This window comes from Protomyctophum parallelum, assembly GCF_964188405.1.
Source record: "Protomyctophum parallelum genome assembly, chromosome: 3".
NCBI lineage: Eukaryota > Metazoa > Chordata > Actinopteri > Myctophiformes > Myctophidae > Protomyctophum > Protomyctophum parallelum.
The window spans coordinates 22,649,710-22,671,479 of NC_139698.1; the positions used below are offsets into that span (position 1 = coordinate 22,649,710).

The 21,770-nt window shown below is 43.7% G+C and overlaps 1 protein-coding gene across 2 annotated transcripts in view; it reads right to left on the reverse strand.

The window, feature by feature from the left end:
* Positions 1-21,770, reverse strand: part of osbpl3b (oxysterol binding protein-like 3b) — a 113,438-nt gene that overhangs the window by 59,815 nt on the left and 31,853 nt on the right. For both annotated transcript variants that reach the window (XM_083761316.1, XM_083761317.1), the window contains 2 exons: positions 7,134-7,352; positions 680-796 (listed from right to left, as the gene is read on the reverse strand). In XM_083761316.1, the coding sequence (XP_083617442.1) occupies positions 680-796; positions 7,134-7,229 (213 nt within the window). In that variant the 5' untranslated portion in view covers positions 7,230-7,352. The remainder of the gene's footprint in view (positions 1-679; positions 797-7,133; positions 7,353-21,770) is intronic.

Consider the following 21,770-nt stretch of genomic DNA (forward strand, 5'->3'; position numbering starts at 1 on the left):
AGGCAATGTCATTAAGGTAGGTGTGGGTTTGGCATTGTTACTGTGAATTTAAATGAAGGATTTGGAAGGCTTGGCCATAGCAGAATGGTTAGAAAGGCCACCTGGGAAACAGAAGGTCCCAGGTCCGATTCCTGGCCCTATGTGTGTCGAGCCCTGTGTGTGTCGAGGTGTCCATGAGCAAGGTAGTTACTAAGTGCTTGATCAGAACTTTTTCAGAACCATCTGAGCCATGGACATATAAACGTAGACGCCCTTCCCGGCTCTGGAGCGCATGTGCTCAAGGGAGGGCAAAACTTTCCCGAGATTCATTTGCGAAGCCCCGCAGAAGCATGAGCGTGCACCACAGAGCACTAGTTCAGGTCTGTAAGTCCCGGAAAAGATGTGCTGTGATTGGCCAGTAATCACTTGAGTGGCAGCGTGACATAACATGCCTTCCACTCTTCCGGCGTACTTCCTCTCCCAGTGTACATTCTTCCGCCCCTCCTTCAACACACATCGCTACAACGAACTGCAGCGGCCAATGAGGCATCTATTTTTTTATATACTGTATCTATGATCTGAGCAGCCATAACTGGATGAAGCTGTAACCCCCCCCCCCCCCCCGACAGGTTTAATTGAACAATCAAAATGGAGCATTCAGGAAAAAGCAGTGGGATAAATAAATGTGATGTAGGGGTACCTTATGCCAGCCTTTCATGGGCCACTTCCTCTTCTTCAGCATGTAGCCTTCCTGTTTCTGGGGCTCCTGGATGTGACTGAAGCCTCCACGCAGTCCCTCTATGATCTCCCAGCTGTCCTGTGGACACACCACGCGCATCAGCTTTCAGTGCAGCGACAGTACGCATTCACCTTTCATTTACAGTATAATAACCCATTTAACCCATTTAGACGATTCTAATGCCTTCTAAATCGTGTCAGTTTTCTGAAAAACCCATGTTTCTGTCAGTCGTTGTCAAGGATCCCAAAAATATATGTAATTGCTAATTGACCCCCCCCCCCCCCCATCTGAAAATATGTAGTTCCAGTGACCACCCAGAAGCAAAGATATGAGTTAAAAGTCGATACAATACGATACGATTGTAACTTCATGCCCATTTATACTGATTTATATATTCATTTTATTCATGCTTTGTAATGGACAGTTTTACAACATTACATTGATTGACATTTCACATGACTCACATGCTATAGTTAGTATGGTCCAAAATGAGTAAATAGAGTAAATAATAGTGTCTAGAAAAATGTGTACTTGCACAGTTAGTAGTTTACATTCTATAACCATAGTGAACACCATAGTGTTCAACTTCTCACAGATGATTGTACGACGTAATTTATCCACTCACTCATTCAATTAATTTGAAACACGAAGTCAGCAGATTTATGGACTGTGTGTGTGTGTGTGTGTGTGTGTGTGTGTGTGTGTGTGTGTGTGTGTGTGTGTGTGTGTGTGTGTGTGTGTGTGTGTGTGTGTGTGTGTGTACAGTAAAGAGCACATGACTCATACAGATGAGCAGTGCTACTGGCATTCAGAGAGGTCCTGGTGACTCAACCAGGTAGTAAGTACTGCATAGTATACTGCGTATAGGTCTAGGATTCTAGAACACAGAACAGTACCTTCAAAATGTATCTGCAACATTTAGAACCAATGAGCAACGTTATGATTAATTTAATGATTATTTAAAATGTAGGCATTTAGCGGATGTTCTTAATCCAAAGGGACAAGGTCAACACAAGGGAATACATCATAGAAACATTAATCTAGGATCATAGGTAAGCCAAGACCCTATTATCAGTCGAAATAATAATCACAGATGATTGTGTACCCAGATATTTTAGGCTATTATAACCCCCCCCCCCCCCCCCAGGTCCAGACCCAAAAGAGAACATTTGGAGTCTCCGCGAGACCCAAACTTACACCATGAATTAATCATGAGCCCCCATTTCAAAAGATTGTGAAAGTAGCAGATGTACTGCCACAGTATTTCACCAATGTTTTCCATCACTTTTCTGAAAGTTGTTTATCCCATTCTGGGCGGGAACCCCTTTTGGTGTTCTAACCCTTCTGGACGGGAAAGCTTTTTCCAGAAAACTTTGGTCAGGATTTGGAGGGCTTTTTAGAATCGGCCTCAGTCCAAAATGGGTTAAAGAGGAAAGGTAAAGAAAAGGTGATACTGAAGTTGGGACCCATAAATATACAGTAGGTAGGTACTGTAGTACTGTACTGTATTGCGGACGTATTTCCTCGAGTCATGAGCGACACATGGAAGCAGACATTTAGACCAGTGTGTGGTCCGGGCTGGGGACCACCAGTGGTCCTTGAGCGGGTTCCAGGTTCATGAAACAGCTCATGAAACCAATAGGTTACCAACTCTCCATCATTTTAAGTTTAACTGGGGACCAGTTAAACTTAAATGATGGAGAGTTGGTAACCTATTGGACTTTTAGCCTATAGAGCAGGGGTGCCCACACTTTTTTGACTTGAGAGCTACTTTCAAAATGACCAGCTCAACATGATCCATACCCACCGAAAGAAAATATTATACCATTGCTAAATATGTACCTGAGGCCGTAACATGAGCGTAACATGAAACCGTAACATGAAACCTTCATTTTACACTCTCAAGAGTTACATTATTGTTAAACATCTGCATGGCTAAATTTACAAGAAGTCTACACAATTGGAGAATGTAGAAGAATTGTCATTTGATCAACGTTTGTCTGTTATCTCTCCTAATGGTACCGACATCAATACAGCATGGAATTGTGGACAACATCTTATTCAACGACAACAAAATGTTCTAAGACAAGTTGAGTCTGAGAGGCTAAATATCATCCAATGGTGGTCCATGGCTTAAATGCAGAATAAATAATGATGAACCACTGATTCAGACACATGGATCTGTGCAAAGATGACGCGCACGCACAAAGTAAAAGGCGATTGTTGAAGGACGTTTGGTGTAACATGATTGTCAATTGTCATCATGCGTGACAGTGTCAAGCTCAAGAGTCAAAAGCACATTGTACATCATAATTAGAGGCTGCTGATAGCTTAGAGATAGATCTCCATCGTCTCATTGAGTTCCACACGTGGGAGGCCATATTATAATGATCCCTGCGGGGAGGACGCTTAAGCCCGCACGCCGGTGTGACTCACGCATCAAACATAGCCGACCTACAAGCTCATAGAAACAAAGAAAATGGGATTTTCACTCGAGTCGTGACCCATTAGAAATTGGTCCGTGACCCACCGTGGGTTAAAGAGCGTGTGGTGTGGGCTTTGAGAGTCGCTCTTCTCTCGGTGAAGACTCCATCACGGCTCCCCCTCACATGCTGAGTGAGTGAGTCACTGACACAAACCCCAGGTCTCCTTCCTTAAGCGATAAAGGACACAGTCACGAATGCAGCGATATAGTAGCAGAGCTGTGTTCGTATCTGTAAGGAAGACTACAGACTGTGTGGAGTTTGCATGTTCTCCCCGTGTTCCCCCTAGGCTAGAGTAAGTACCGTCTGTGCCCTCACAAAAAAAAACATGGAGCAATCCTGGCCAGCCATACAGGGTTAGCCTGATGGAGGGGAAAGGAACTGTCTGAACATCCAGTTTCTGCTTTCTCTTTTTATCATTATTTTTGTATTTTGTATTTTATACATTTCCATTGTTGATTTGAACTGCCTGTTTATGTATTGTATGTGAAGCACTTTGTAAACTTGTTTTTGAAAAGTGCTATACAAATAAAGTTAGTATTATTAGAGAGAGTTGCGTCAATGAGGGGGGGGGGGCAGAATCAGCGCCGGGCAGGTGGTTCATGTACTGTAACTCCAAATAGTGACAAACGTTCAGTTCAGGGCTTTGACAATATTCGCCAATTGAAGGCTATATAGAAGACCTTGCCCGATGAACGAGGTCCCGCAACTCTCGAAGGCTCTGGTGTGTGTGTGTGTGTGTGTGTGTGTGTGTGTGTGTGTGCATGCACGTGCGTGCGTGTGTGTGTGTGTGAAGGACCTTGTACATACTTTAGTTGTGTGAGAATGTCGGGACTTTCTCATGTAGCTGAAGTGGGGGACGACATGGGGGTGCCACAGGGGGAATTGAAGGAGAGAGAGAGAGAGAGAGTATACGGCAACCTTCCCCGTGTTTCTTCACTAGAAGATCCAGAAGAACACAGTTTGCTGGCCAGTGCGGCCACTGCTACAGAGCTGACAATGGTAAATGGTGCATTTATATAGCGCCTTTATCCAAAGTGATTTAGATTGTACATTAAGTTCACCCATTCACACACACACACACACACACACACACACACACACACACACACACACACACACACACACACACATTCATTCACCAATGGCGGCGGAAACCATGCAAGGCACCAACCAGCACATCAGGAGCAATTAGGGGGTTCAGTGTCTTGCTCAAGGACACTTCGACACCAACTCTGGGGGAGCCCGGGTTCGAACTGGCAACCTTGCGGTTCCCATCCAGCCACTCTACCCCTGAGCCACTGCCGCCCCCTAAATGAGGTTATAATATCTCCCCTTCTTCTCTGGAATCCTGCCTCAAAGTATAGACCAGAGGCAGAAAACTGTCGTTCCCTGATGTCATCGCTGTAGGGAGTCGGGCAAGCAGGAACTGGGGATGACAACGAATGACCGGAAACACTGGCGTGGCATTGTGAAATCCATGATCTCGGGCTGCGGTCGAAAAATGATGGCGATGAGCCACACCGGACCTCGTTAAAACCAAAGCCTCAGCGAGCGGTCAGAACGCTTGACCTCGGGGTCACCGTCTTCCCATGCCTCAGAGTGGATTCCGTGAGGACTCACAGACACAGAGACTGGCTTTGTGAACGTGAAGAAGAAACAGAAACTCAGCTAATGGAAAAGAAAAGAACACAGAGAAACTGAGAATGGGATCTAGAGCCGTCCTCTGAGCCGTACGGCGGGCAAGGCGATCCGTCTGTGACACCCGAGAGCCTATCATTGATTTAACACGGAGCGGAGCGCACTGTATGATTGAGTGGCCTGACGCTCGTCAATGCCAAGCAAGCGTGTGTGCGTGTTAGAAGTTTTAAATAAAGTACGTTTCAGTTCATATCTCAACTAGAAACTTGAATGAAATCAAAGTTTGTCAAATTAATTACAAGATTTTGCGGGTGCCCAACCACTCCAACCAACAACTGTGTGTGTGTGTGTGTGTGTGTGTGTGTGTGTGTGTGTGTGTGTGTGTGTATGTGTGTGTGTGTGTGTGTGTGTGTGTGTGTGTGTGTGTGTGACTGTCCGTCCATCCGTCCCCATGTATGTATGTTGAGTACGGAAAATTCGGCAATACCCCTGGGTGACCTAACGTGATCGAAACAGGTCGATAATTGGCCCCAGAAATCTGGCATCAGTTAGGCTCTGTGTGTGTGTGTGGGTGTGTTGTGTGTCTGCGTGTGTGCGTGCGTGCGTGCGACTGTGTGTGCATGCGTACGGATTCTGGAAGAGGCATTCCTTACCAAGGTGCCAAGTAACAATGTCTTAACAGTTTGACTGTTTTTTACGATTAACCCGCATTTTAATCAACCCCCCTTCACTGCCGAGATTGTTGTATTACCTTTAGAGCATACGCTGAATTATTTGGGCTTTTAATCCGCGAAAATCCATCAAAAAAAGCTCCCGTGGTTTGTTATGATCTGTGTGTAGCATCCACCATCTTGGTGCACCCGGAAGACGCACACAAGATTGGTTTCAATGAGGCGTTGCAACCAATGCATTTCCATTGGCCTCAATTTCCCAGAAGCCCTAGCAGCCCACAGCATGTGACGATTTCCGGTTTCGTCATCACAGCGAAGCCATCCAGTCTCATACTCCGCGACGAAGACGGATTTTCTTTTGATTCATTACATTACGGCGGATTAAACACATAAAACAAAAGGCGGGTATGTCCGATACGGCAGCGACATTAACCTGGAGTAATCCATTCGCGGCACGGAAACTGTTAAGGATGCCATTATACAGCTTGTTTACAAATGTAAACTGCTTGTGTTCATTTTTGGAAACCTCAGTGATGTCCATAAATCAGTTGTTGGGAGGCCTGCAGGCTGCAGATTGCAGGAATGCCCAAAAAGGCATTATTCTGTTCAGTCTCTGAAATAAATTGGCAGTCACCATAATATATGGACGAGCTGATGCTTCCTGTACCCATGATCTGTATCCTGAAACACTTGTTGTTCAGTTGTGCATCAATCTTGTACTAATGTTTGCGTTTAACAATGTCTTGCTGAATGTGAACGCAAATAAAGTGTGGGGAACTTTGACAGGAAAAGACTCACTCACCGCATACAAAATAGAAGTAAAACTCCTTGGACTGAGACTTATAAGAAACTAGAAAAAGTGCCCTTCCGGGCACAGGTCTCCACCAGGTTATCCACAGATCCGTGCAGTTAGAGGTAAAAACACTTTTCGGCCAGTTATAGCGCCACCTTGAGGCTGAGTTGAAATTGTTCATGTGGCATTTCGTCCTCGGCCTAGTGGGAATGTGGGTGCACAATTTGACGGAAATCACGCGATGTGTTCATGATTTGCAGCATTTTGTTTGAAACTGAGCACTCCTGTGAACTTTGGAAGCCAATCTTAACCAATCAGGATGGAGTCTGATAAATGTGAAAGACCGGTTTCGTTGAATGGCTCTAGAGAGACTGTGTACCAATTTGCGTGATGTTTGGACAAAATCTGTAGGTGTACTGTGCAAAAACTTGTTTTGCACAAAGCGGCCTCCTGGTGGCGCTATAACAGGCCGTTCTGGAACGTTTGGGGCAGAGGTTCATGGTTGGCATCCAGGGAGTGTGTGTGCAAAATATGGCATCGACCGGGTTAACGGTGGCCGAGATTAGCTGTTCACGGACACACGGACACACGGACACACACACGGACACACGGACACACGGACGGACACGCGGACGGACGGAGTGCAAAACATACTCTCCCCACATGCCTTCGGCCTGGTGGAGACAAATATTCTCTCTTTTATTTTATCATGCTCATGAAGTGCTCTGTGCTCAAAGTGCAATTGAAAAGCAAACTTTTCAGTCCTCAGACCTTTGTCAGTGCTATATGCACGTGTGCATGCTTGCGTGCGTGCGTGTTCCAGTTACCTGCCGGCTGTCGTGCTTTGAGGAGGAGCTGCTGTTGCTCCGGGACGGGGAGGAGATCTTGTGGGACATGGCGGAGCTGCGTTCCTCAGAGCCCATCTCTGTGTGTGTGTGTGTGTGTGTGTGTGTGTGTGTGTCTCTCTCTCGCTCTCTCTCTCCCTGCTGGAGCCGTTTGGTGAGTGTTACTGTGGGTCTGGACCGGTCCCCACACACATTCCCTCACTGTTGAGAGAGAGAGAGAGAGAGAGTGAGTAAGGGAGGGTTGAGAGAAAGGAGAATACAATACACACAGGAAGCAGTGGTGGAAGAGATACTCTGAGGTTTTACTTAGTTCGTTTTAAATTCAAGGACCCCCATAACTCTCCCCAGCAAGCACGGTCAGGACCTGGACGAATTAGTGACGTCTTCATTGTGGCCAGATCAAGTCAAACCAAGAATATCTGACCCAGAATATCACCTGATTTCAACCAACATAAATTTTACCACTAAAAATACCACTCGCTAATCATTATTACCTTGTCGTGTTGTAACTTGTTCTTGCTTATTGTAAGTTGCTCTGCGTTAAGAAGAGCGTCTGCTAAATTCCTAAATTGTAATTGTAATGTAGACACAAGTTCCAGATTACATCTTTTTTTGCGTATAAGTACAAAAGTATTGGCATCAAGGTGTACTCTGGGCAACAGCCGTAAAAGTGACTCATTATGCAGAACGGCCCATGCATTTCACAATGGTATTAGGGGATTGTAATTAGCAAGGCATTAATGTGCTCATCCCTTTAATGTTGCAGCTGGTGAAGGTGGGGCTGATATTAATTACATTATGTGCTGCTTGGCAGCTTACGGTCATAATCTACCGTACGATAACATAATCATTTATCAGTCAGTGTAAAGTAATTAGTAATTAAAGCCGTCAAATAATAGCCTGAGATTTAGTGGAAATGGAAATCCACTGAGAAAGTAGCCTACCTTAAAATTACAGTACTTGAATAAATACTTAAGTTACTTTCCACCACTGAGAGGGAGAGAGCAATGACATACAGTATGAGGGAGAAAGAAGATGGAAGATATAGAGAGAGGGGGAGAGAGAGGTGAGAGAGAGTCCTGTTAGTTTTGATAGGAAAGCCTTTTAGCAGCCATGATGAGTCAATGGAAAACATTGGGCTATTTTAGAGTGCTATCACTTCACAATGCATACACAGAGAGACAACTTGTTGTAAACCACAGATGATTAAACGTCCTCAGCAAGCATAGATTCATTCCACACTAGGGAAGGGACGATAATCGTTACTATCGTTTTAGCGTACACAAATTGGCTTTTTGTTGAGCTGCAAATTCAGCACCACTTTTAAAACCCATTCAGAGCGGGAACTATAGCCCCTTTTGGTGTTTTAAGCATTATGTTAAACTTTTGCTGTTGAAAAATAGCAGATCTACAACAAGCTCATATTAGCACGGATATTTCTTGAAGAATCGTGAAAATGTGGCACAAATCTTTGAATATATATTTTAACTCACTTTTATATATCTTTAATATATATTCTAACTCACTTTTTTAACTCAACTCTTTGCTCCTGGGGGGGGGGGTGTCCCTGGAACAACAAAGTTTCAGATGGGGGTCGGCAGCCAATTACATTATTATAGTTTTGGGGGTCCTTGACATGAAAACTCTGACATAGAAACATAGGTTTTTCATAAAACCGTCATGGTTTAGAAGAATATAGAATCGTTCTCAGGTCTAAATGTGTTAACACAAATCAATTAGCCAAAAGTAGGCCGGGCGAACAAACTCACAGCGCCATTTGGGCGAACGTTCCCCCAATAATAGGGATACTGGGGGTTTAAGTTTAATTATTTGTATGCCAACTACGAGATATCTCGTAGAAGACGTAGATAAAGCTTTATATCAAATATGAAACAGTTTTGCTGAAAATCTACTTTTAACACTGGCCCGGTTGCCAGGCAACGCCTTGCATACCCCCAGCATCCCATAGAGTCCCATACAATACCCCCAGCACCATGAAACGTGCGCGCGCATCCCATACAAACCTCAAAGAACAAACAAAATTCTAGCTAAACAAGAGCTACCCACTGAAGGTCACATACATTATCTAGCCCAACAGAGACTGATCACCAGCAGCAGTGCATGAGGATCAAAGTGTGTGAGTGTGTGTGTGTGTGTGTGTGTGTGTGTGTGTGTGTGTGTGTGTGTGTGTGTGTGTGTGTGTGTGTGTGCACGTGCGCATTATATTATGATTTGAATAATAGTTCTCTAAGCCTATTACGCCCGATTCATACTTGGTTATGTGCTGGTGTCATGCACTGACAACATCAGACCTACAAGCTCACAACGTGGCGCATCACTGTGCGTTGTGAGCTTGTAGATTGGCTATTTTCAATCAGCTGTCGGCTATTTTTAGATCAGGACACAGACACACACACACACTCTCCAATCTACCCTCTCACAGGCTGGATCAGTGCCACGTACTATGCCGTCAGCGTTTGGAACGCAGACAGTGGCGTTTGATGCGACTCCAGCCGGCACCGTGCGGACAGGAAAAGAGAAATGATGGCACGCCGTTACAACAACGTGCGTCAGCGTGGCGTGGAGGACACACAGACCATGCAGAGCAGCCTCACAACGTGGAAGCAGAAGCATCCCATTCCCTCACCTCACCTCACTGCAGTCAGAGTGAAAAGAACCGAGGCTGTAGTCATGGACACTCTAGAGCAGGTGTGGGCAATTATTTTTCCCCAAAGGGCCAAATGAGAAACAGGAAATATTTTTGGAGGGCCGGGCCAAAAGGCTGAACTTATAATTATACATAATATCAGTTGAATTTCTATATAAAAAAGCAGTAAATGGCATTGCTTTGCAAAACAAAATGTGAAACATTTGCCTCAAATTATAGGCAGAGTGACTATTTTACGTCATGATGATTAGATCTACAATAAGAGCACCCCTCACTTCACATCGGTGTGATTTTGTTTTACTTTCTACTTGCACGCTTGAGACGTTTCCTTTCCAAGTTGAAAACTATGTTTTCTGTCATGTAAATACTAGCATTTTATTTTAACAATGAGAACATTAGAGGCAGCTCTCTTAATAGTTACGAGGACCCTGGAGGTGTCACTTTCACAACCCACATGGGCGCTGCCTACTATCAGCGTGAACTCTATCAGAGTGTTGAGTCACAACCATTAAACAACAACGTTCTGAAAACACAATAACAAGCCAACCAGTGATGAGATATTGTTGAGACTTGGCAGCCTGGCAGGCATTGATGGGTGCACGTCCGTTGTGCCAGATTTACTTTGTAAACGGTGTCGACTCGTGTGCCGAAAACAGACGACCCACAAGCTCACGGCGCATCGCCCTTAACCGTTCTGAACTTCAGAAGCATGCCACATTCGGGGCGCAACATGGCCGTACGATGCTAGCCTGGTTAATAAACCAGACCGAATCAGCCGTTGGCAAAAAGAAATTGCCTGCCGGCGGATTACGGTCTGGAGTGGCTCAATTGTACGCCCATTTCCTACACCAGAGAAATGGGGCGCCCAATAGGGACATGGTATGCAATATGGGCGGGCTTTGTTACAGTGACTTTCAACGCTTGAGACCTTTGACTGACAGTAGCTCTGACCAATTGCGTCAAAGAGAAAATGTTTGAACCCGCCCCCCTGGAAATGAAATCCAACTGAGCCTCCCCAGACTAATATCCCGCGATCCGTGCGATATTAGTCTGGTTTATTAACCAGGCTAGTACGATGCAGCATGTTAAGATTAAGTTAACTTTATTGATGATAAAAATGAAGCAATGAAGCATAATGGGATTTAACTTGTCCTCCTGTGAGGAAGTTTGGTAATCAAGGTAATCATTTTACACTTGGTTGCATGCTGAAAATAGCCGATCTATTCGATTGGCTATTTTCAGCAAATGTAAAAACAGTCATTACGACTGCATCAAGGCCCGCCAAAATACATTTTAGTCGACTAAATCAACTACAGATTTAGTCGACTAAAATCCTATGATATTTAGTCGACTAAAACTAGACTGACACTAAAACATTCCAGGTGACTAAAACGCAGAGGTGGGAGGAAGTCCCTATGTTGCAAGTCCAAGTCGAGTCTCAAGTCTTTGCTCTCAAGTCAAGTCAAGTCTCAAGTCTTTGGCATTCAAGTCCCAAGCAAGTCCAAGTCCTGAACTTTTAGTTTCGAGTCCCAACCAAGTCCTAAGCATTTTGTTTCAAGTCCCAACCAAGTCCTTACCTTTTGTTTCGAGTCCCATCAAGTCCTAAGCATTTTGTTTCAAGTCCCAACCAAGTCCTTACCTTTTGTTTCGAGTCCTAAACAAGTCCCACCAAGACATAATACTAATTAATGATATGTAAAGATTTACATAAATCATGAGCATCTATTGAGCCATTTAGATCATGTCAAAGGTCATGTCTCACCGAGACACAGGATCTGACACAAATTAAATGTTTCCCCTGAGCAAGCAGGCTATTATTACAATGGTAAAATGTCATTACTTGCACTGAAAAGGTGTTCAAATCCAGGGTAGAAGAGGAATGTTACATAATGCCTCGATCCACTTTTTCCACTCCCGATCCGATACCGATCTAAAATCATCAAAACCGATCCGATAACTGATACCGATCCGATATCGATCCAATCCGATCCAGCACATATTTAAGTCGCTCTATGCTTTCCCAAATCTGTCAGACATTTTTTTATCTTTACCTTTTATTACAGATTTTATAGTCTGGAATGTTGAATCAGGATTGATCAAGTGATAATATTATTACTCAAAACAGAGAACAACACCTCCCCAGAATAATAGTCAACAAACAAGTTCCACATGAGTATAGGTTGAGAATAACTGACCCATTTATTTTTAACAACTTGAGCCTATACTTCAAATGTGGAAGTGTTCTAGTGACAAATTTATTTTATTGTATTCTATGCCTTTTTTTATCCATACTATTTATTAGTATTATGCACATTATGCACAAAATTTTAAGGACCCAGCAATTTGTATCTCTGTGACCCCAAATTATTATTTTGTATTTGTTTATATTGTAAAATCAATGTCAATTTAGAGTGTACAAATGGAACCTATCATTTGGCTGGGAGTGGGGACCCCTGATCCCCAAACCGTGCATACTGTCCTACAGCTACACAGCACACTGTCTGTCCGTGACAATGGAAATAGTGTCTGTTTATTTAAGCATTGGTTAGCACTTAAGCAGTTATTAGCATCATAGCATGGTCTGTCACATAAGTATTGACAAACAGCGGTCATATTTGTCAACCAACTGTTGGGGACTGTGGGGATATATCATTTTAAGAACATGAGCATGTCGTCATGCTCAGCTGTCAGCTTGTTGCGCTGTTCCGTCTCTCGTCTAAGATGTTGACGCTAATCAATGCTAAAGATTAGCTTGCATGGAGCTAAGGCTGAAACTTTGCTGCTGTTGTTGCCACGGTGGCGAATCCATTTTTGCACTCGGCTGTTGGGTCTTTTTTGTTTTAGAATATATAATACTCCCATGCGGGAGCGGCTGTCAATGTGGCTTTCTCCACACTGAGTAGCAGCGCGCAGTAATAGCTAGTGGCTAGCCTAGCAGCCTGCACTGTGCAAGACTGCCACTGTGAAGTGTGACTGGGGCTGCCAATGCCTCTGTAGCGCACACTGCTGGAGGAATAAAGTCCTGGAGTGGAGTACTAGAATGGACTGGAGTGGAGTGCTTGCAGTGCTTGGAATGGATCGGTCATTTTCGCTGTAGTCCGATCCCGATCACGTTTTTTGGCTGATATCGACCCGATATCCGATCCGCGGCATCCCTTTATATACAAATACCAAACTATTTTACATGTCATAAAAAAGATAATCAGATGCTGTAAGGTATTAAGTGACTTGAAAATGTTCAAGTCAAGAGGGCTCAAGTCAAGTCAAGTCTCAAGTCCTTGGCGTTCAAGTCAAGTCAAGTCTCAAGTCTTTGGCATTCAAGTCCCAAGCAAGTCCAAGTCTATTTTTGATTTGATCAAGCAAGTCTAAAGTCATCAAAATCGGGACTCGAGTCCAAGTCGAGTCTCGAGTCTCGAGTCCAAGTCCCCACCTCTGCTAAAACGTGACTCAAACCAAATGCAAACTATTCAAGAGACTATGACTAAAAGTCTAAAACTAAAAATCTAAATTTGCTGCCAAAAACAACTAATGGAAGTGGTCACCTCCAGCCAACCGCAGGGACCATGCACTTCTTCATGGCTCGTCGCATGCACAATAACAAACACAGATGGGGTGCCTGGCCGCCTGCTGGCTCAGCTGGTGACGGCAGCACACTTCCAAATGAAGTGGAACGTTCCTTAGGCTGCGGCACATCAATCAATCGACGAGAACTAAATGAACTGCGGAGCACGAATGCAGCGCCTTGCATCTCACGAGACTCAGCGTGAACACCACAAACAGAGAAACATTGTGTGGGTCAGTCTAGGCCGAGGCAATCTGAGAATCCCATCGGCAAATATTCGGGAAAACAGCGACCCCCGTTGTTCCTCGGAATTTGCGGGAGTCAACAGTCTGTCTTGGGAGACTAGTCTATAGCGATGCCTAAGACACAACATGAAAAAGGACAGGCTCGCCATGCACTTCCCCAGGTATTTATTTACAAAATGGAACAGGATGCGAGCTGGATAAATGATGAGAACTGACTGGAGTAACAAAGAAACCCAAAAGAGCCAAGTTGAAATAAATGAATCTTCCCAACCCGCTAACTCACACACATATGCTACAAAATATCAATGAACTGACTGAACAAAACAAACAACTCTTGGGTGGTGGCCAGTTGGGAGAGGAGATCGACAAGAGGAGCCCCTGTGGATGTAATGGTGCCACGGTGTGGTTTGGGTCTCCTTGTAAAGAAAACCTCCATGGTTGGTAACCACATAGGAGCTGGAAGTTACCCCTAAACTAATTCTGGATGGAATGACACAGCCAAACAAAGGAAGATATTTCACATGGATGTTTCAAAGTACAGCCATGAAAGTATTGTATACCCTATACTACATTGTCTGCTAAAACATGTCTTGCCTGTCACATAGTATGATTTGCAGAACTGACAACAAGCTTCAAGCTCCAAGGTCAGATAGTCAGCTGACGAGTAGTGCTGAACAAACTATCCACTTGACCATGACGGCGTGACCGTTCCGCTAATTCGCACACCAATCACGCTCACACTCAACAACAAGGCTGTTTTTATGTGACAGCCCCCTACTGGTCTGAACCCCCCACCTGTGCTCTGTTCTTCTGTTATGAATCATACTGCGTTGTTGCTGCTGGTTCTGTTCAGACTGTATCACGACCGCCCAGGTGGGATTCATCACATGACTGCCCCCTGCCTTGTCCTGCAGGCTGCAGCATGGGGGGGCTTACGCTAAAAATACACTTATTGCATGCATTAGGTAAACTGCTAATAATGATACTAACTTTGACAAAAGTGGCACTGACTAAAACACAAGTAAGTGTTTAATGTCCCCCCCTCCCAAAAAACCCCATAATCATCAGGTATTATGATTATACTAGGAAGAAAGTTACAATTATGTTTTTATGTGGCCACAACCACCATTTTAGCTAATTATTTTTGTGCGACGCCATTCGAGTAAAATGTATTGTACAAAAATAGGGCTTAAGTGGTTAGAAAAACGGAACTGCTGAACCTGGCGCAAATCCCTGTCGGATTGAAACGTTGTCTGTAGTAAATGGTGAGTAAATGCCTATGGTGTAGCTGTAGTGTAGCGGTATGTTGTGCCCTTTTTTAAATATATATGAATAATAATAATAATGAATAATAATTGTCCAGACAGAATTATATATAAAAAAACATTTAAATATACGTGCACGCACGCACGCAGACACACACGCACACGCACGCACACACACAGTATGAAAATATATAAAATGTATTTGCGTATTGTATTTATAGAGTTTACCATGGAAGACAACCTGTGCTCATTGTGATGTGAGTGAGTGGTGGAATGGCCGTGTGCGCAGAAGGCTGATGGATGACCAAAAACCTCAATATCGATATTATAATAGATATCATACCGTGACACATAACTATTACTAAGAAAATTGCACAAAAAGCTGATCTATTTTAGAAACATTTAGAGCATTTTCTAAAGTATAGGTACACTTGCAAACGGCTGGATGGCACTTACACCCGCCTGTCTAATGTGAGCGCAAAATCTCTCTTGGAAGAGCCACCCATCGACTTCTCTAATATACAGCAACCTTCCCCGTGTTTCTTCACTAGACCGATCCAGAGGAACACAGTTTGCCGGCCACTGCTACAGAGCTGATCATGAGGTTACACTGTAACCGTTACAGTATATCTTCCATTCTTCTCTGGAATCCCGCCTCAAAGTAGACCAGAGGTAGAAAACCGTCGTTCCCTGATGTCATCGCTATAGGGACACATGCCTGGGAAGTCTGGCGTTGGGCATTGTGAAATCCATGATGTCGACCGTGGTCGAAAAATGATGATGACTGTATACCACATCATCTATTATGACATTTTGAGACGGTAACAGGTTGCGAGCGCACACATTCGGAGCAGTTCAGTTGGGCAAGCCATATAGGCCGTGACGCATGCGGAAATGACCTTTCCTCTCTACCGGAAAACTTCTTGCTCATGACTAATGTAAGCGGCCAATCGGTGTTACATCTCCAAAACCGACACGGGTCTGGGTTTAGATGTGGAACGACAGGCACGCCAACACTAAGCAGCAGCAGCAAAAGGTTAATCACATTAACATCTCCACCTGCTCCACTGGTCTGTGCCGCGTGTAATGACTTACGGCTTTACGTAACGCTGGACGGACAAAAGATCCGAGTGGTCACCCGAAACCTCGGTCCTTCTGCCAACCTATATACAGTACCTCACACAATACCTGCTCCTCACCATCCCTTACTGTCCCTTAGCAGTCACTGGCGACAGACGGCCTAATCAAAAAGAAAATACTGTACATCAACGGCATTGAATGAAAGTGTTGGCTGATAGCAGAAGGGCTCGTCCTTGTGTCTTTTGTCAACCTAATTGCTGTTAATGTGGAGTGAAATTGCACAAGAGGGAAATTAAGGTCAAGGCACAATCTTGACAGGATGATTTATAAATAAGCGTTTTGAATGTGTGGGTGCTGAAACAAATCATTGAACCTAATAACTGCTTTTTGCTCAATTAAAAATTTGTCTGGTTAGAAAAATGAAAACTAAAGTAATAATACTGGATGTAATGAAGTAGAAGGGGGGGGGGATCAAATAACATTTTAGGAGATAGAAATAAAGTTAAAGCATGATATGATAAACCTCTTCAGACAGTTATGATATATTTGGCGGCGGTGTCAGATTCAATCGTCAAAATTGTCATGGCAATACGAAACACAGGTCAAACACAGAAAAAAAAGAGATACAACTTGCATTGGTCGGGCTAAATTCAGGTTAAATTACAGTTAATTAATTATTAAGTTTATGTAGGGATCGAACGATTGCACTCAGTCACAGTTACAGGCTCAGGATTCATCCAAAGACAGTGGAATTATTAATAGCGCCATTATCAAAGTGCCAACTGGAAGACCAGACTAGTATCTTCAGAATGCTGTGGAAAATGTATCCTTTTAGATATTGTTTAATGATGTGTCAGATACAGACACATGTCTGTATCTCTGTACTCTGTACTCTGTGAACTGTAATGACAGTTACACTGAATCCTGAAGAGAATAGCTTGTTTTATGCTGACAAGGCCAGGGTGACTACTGACTTCACTATATACAGTATCAATCAAAGATTTTCATCGCCCCACTACCTTTAACATTTAGCCTCTCAGACCCATCTGAGCCACAGACCACCATTTGATGACATTTAGCCTCTCAGAGCCATCTGAGCCACGGACCACCATTTGATGACATTTAGCCTCTCAGACCCATCTGAGCCACAGACCACCATTTGACGACATTTAGCCTCTCAGACCCATCTGAGCCACGGACCACCATTTGATGACATTTAGCCTCTCAAGACCCAAAACTAAAGAATATTTTGTTTGGATAAGATGTTAGATAAGATTCTGTCCACAATTCCATGCTGTATATTGATGTTGGTACCAGGGAGAGATAACAGGCAAACGTTGAATTGTGTAGACTTCTTGTAAAATGAAGTAATGCTGATGTGTAACAATAATTTAACTCTTGAGAGCGTGAAATGAACCCCAATGGACCACTGTTGGTCCCCGGACCACTGGTTGAAAACCACTGATCTACTGCATTTTACTAAAGGATCATTCTGGACTCCTCGGAAGTCAATCTGTTTGCTTGGGGACTTAAAACGTGCAACAAAGGAAACAAAATGTGGGGGATGCGGGGGGCGCTATGCATGGGTTGTATAATCAGTTTTTAATTCACTTTCTTTTTTTTCAAAATCTTTTTATGGGTGTCAAGTCACAGATTCATAGACAAATAAAAAAATAAAATATCAGATTTTAGTATCAGTGACTGGGGTAAACAAACGTACTGTATGATCGTGGGCAGACATAATGGAAAGACTGTTATTATGCAAAACATGGCCCTTCAAGACAAAAGAAAAACGAAAAACATTTTCTCCCCAATTTAGTATAGCCAATTCCCAATTCCCCAGCCTCCATCTCCAGTACTCCATCTCTGCTAACCCCCACAATCAGTCATTGGGAGGGTGAAGAAAGCCTCTTTAATTCACTTTCAATGATGAAATTGCCTTTCCGACTAAATAAATGTGCCTACTGTTTATGAAGAAATGTGGTTGGAAACCTGGACCAAGGACAAACTGACTCAATTCTTACACTAATTGGCAAAAAGGGAACACAAAGGGAACATAACAAAATAAATAATAAATAAAAAACATTTATAATAGGCCAAAGGAATGTCTTGGAGAAAGAAGAGACACGTTCTACGCAAGGAACGAACCATTGATGCACGTGGGAGACAAACTGGAACCCCGGATGTTCGATGGAATGCATTGAAGTCAATGAGAGCCGTGGGTAGTCAAGCAAAAATGAATAAACTATATTTTTGACCTTATGACACATTATGACCTTTGTCAGATAATCGGTTCATGAAAATAAAAGAAGACATATCACATGTTGTTTTCTGTTCTGTTCTAGAACCTGTGTACAGAAATAATTGTATTGAGGTATCAGAAGGTCACAGAGAAGCTTTCTGTCTGGAAAGACATCGTTGAGAATGGTAGACACAGGCTGTCTCGAGTCTCGCGAGAAAAGCCTACAGTTACTGTACTGTAGGCAGAAACCCACTGTATGCTCTTTAGATACCTCAATACGATTATAGTAATATGTGATATGTCTTCGTTTATGAATGATTGTGACCGTCAAATAAAATAAGGTGTTTATTCATACTCTTAACCAGCCTGCTCTATGCAATCTGTCAAACGTCTGCCTCCAGATGCCCTCCCAGTACAGAGAATTGTCCGTACAAAGAAAGTGACGTTCGCAGATGACCTACCAACCCATGTTGTTGTTATTTAACTGGAAGAGAGCGAGGTGTGAGGTAGCCTATTAATTATGACAGCATATAAGAGGCCTGACCCTGTCATCTGGCAGGCGAAGGCCAGGAGGAGAGGCGTCGTGAGCCAATGAAAAGATACCATGTCGTGCTGATGTGTGACAGAGCCGTCTTGTGTAAAGCCACAGTGTGACTGGTGGAAAATGGATGAATAATAAATTATAGGAGGAAGGGAGAGAGAAAGACACAGACAGACAGACAGACAGACAGACAGACAGACGCCGTGACCCACTCCGCTAGCTGGCCAGCTGTCCCGAGTGATGGACTTGGCACAGAGGAAGGCCAGACTCACACATTGCCAAGTTACGAGAGTGTGCCTCTTCAAAGTCATTAAGCACTTACTAGCAAAGGGCATTGAAAAATCCCTTTGTTTGTCTTTCCGGTTCGGGTAAAATACTATACAGCTGCACAGCAAATCAGACCCGTCTGAAGTGAGTGGTACTGTACTGTACTGTACCGTACCGTACTGTACTGTACTGTACTGTACTGTACTGTACTGTACTGTACTGTACTGTACTGTACTGTACTGTACAGTACTCCCTTGCCTGTGTGTGTGTCTGTGCCTGTGTGTTAGGCTGTGCAACAGTGACACTTGGTGGTGAACAAACGCTATTTTCGTGCTCGGACACATCGACCCAGGGACACAGCCACACACATAGCTGTCTATAGGAGTGGTTGCACCACTCAAAAACATGGCAGGCTACTAAGATACACATGCCGCAGCTAATCAAATGAATGATCTGTGTGATTTGGCTGTGGTCAGAGCAAAGCAGTGTGCAAGCAGAGACAGTAGTTAACAGTATTGTGAATGCACATTGACACGCGTAAAGCTAACACACCCATTATTAATTTGATATCTGCAACTGTCTTGCTTACATAAGGATGTACCATAAGGTCAGATTGTAGTGTGATTATAGTGTAATGTTTTTACCCTTCTGTAGTTTGGAACCGGAATCAAAATAAAGTAGTGTTTCATACCCTACTAAGTAGCACAAAAACTCACTTCTTGAGCCAATAATTAGAGCGTTTGAGTTTCCGGTAGGAGACTCAAAGAAGATTTACCGGAAACACAGCTGGTCATCACATTTTCTGCATCCATGGGTTGTGTAATTGATTGAAAATAAGTAATCTTTTAGGTGAACTATTCCTTTAAGCAGACTCGTCTGCTAATGGGCTGTGATTTTACAGGGAACCTCAAGTAGGCTGTGCTAACACAGGGGCGCCCAAGGGGGCTGTGCTGACACAGCTAGGGGGCCATCAAAGATACCATGTGAAAGATGCTGGAATGATCAAACCACCAGCTGCTGCTGCTGCTGCTGTGGGTCTTGACAGACAGACAGACAGACAGACAGACAGGAATGAACGAAGGAAGGAATGAATGAATGAATGAATGACATGTAGAAAAGTAACAAGTTACAATTTAGGCATTTAATAGCCTGAGCTAACACTAGACATTTCTGGCCTAGATGGGAGGGCCGCGGCTCAGAAAAACGCGCACCCTGATTGGTTCACCGATCTGTCCGTCAGCCCCGGTCTCTTCTCCCCCCCCCCCCCCCCCCCAGTGCAGCACTGTTATTGTGTCGACCAGAAGCTGAAACCACTGGTTGCTGGATATTTTGAGGGGTGCACACCGCCCAGAGCCCTGACGTCACATCATTTTGAGCGATCCCAATTTTAGACCAGTGCAGCCCATGCGTAAATCCAGGCTTTCATTTTTCACGCATACGAAATGAAAGCCTGGGTATCAAGGCTAGGCATTTAGCAGATGCGACTAGTCCAGAGCGACTAGTCAAGGTATATCATGACAATAGTAACGAGCTCTCTTGTGCTGAACTGCAGACAGACAACCCACATACTGTTGGAAATAATGAGGCCGGCCTTTTTCAGAGGAAGATGGAAGATCATGAGACTGACCTTCACGAATAGCACTTAATAATTCTAGTGAGCTCCTTTCAGTGCTGTTATTCTTCTGCAGTGCTTACAGTACTCAAGTACTGTAAGCACTGCATGAATGAAAATCAATATGCATTTAGTCGGTTACTATGGGCGCACGCAGGCTTACAAGAAAGTGGAAAATTACCACAACACAAAGCATACAAGTGCAGAGTGAGGGAGGGCGTCGTGCAATGCCATGCAATGAGCTAAAGAAACAAGCTATCATTACTCGGGCAGAGAGAAATAATGTTCCCTCCTAGACGCCTCACCTCAAACTCTCCATCCAAATTTATACAGAAGGGTGTAATTATGAGCTCAGGTAAATGACTACGACCTGTCTGCCGTTCCAGTGATGCAATACTGTTAGAAACTTAGAAATAATACCATATTACACAACAGGTCGTTAGGAGGAAGCAATTCGATTGGTTGAAATAGCCATCTAGCCGTGCTTAAACGAGCATGATGGAACGCCTAATCAAAACAGTCCTGCTGCTCTCCCAGAGCAGAGCCAGGTGAGTGGCTAGGCTAGCGATTTTCATGGTTCATTTTCGGTCGCACAAGCATCAAAAGTAGCAGATCCGCAAGCTCGAATACGAAACACTACAAAGAAATATGAGCACCTGATAACTGTCAGTGTTGGGTGCATTACTTTATACTTGAAATATATTACTTATTACTTATTAGTAATATATTGTATTACATATTACTGTCTGAGCAAGAGTAATACATTAATATTACTATTACATATTCCTTTTTTTTAATGCTCAAATTGAACAATTCAATATTTAGTATAATTATTATAAATTATATATTGCACAGACCAGCGGCCCCCAAACCAAGCTGACACACCCCCCAGCGCCAAGTCTCGTTGTATTTGGCCGAAAATGACACATTCTATGATTATGGCAAATAATCACAGAATGTCACTGCACTGAGAGACATGCAGCTGTTGTATACTCCCACACCTGCTCTATGTATCTCCTTACAACAGTGGTTCACCGGATTTTATCGTTTGTGCTAAATAACATTTTCATGTCAAGCACCCCCTACTAGCCCCTAGAAGGCGTTCGCTTTTGATGAAAACGGTGGGCCCTATTGTAA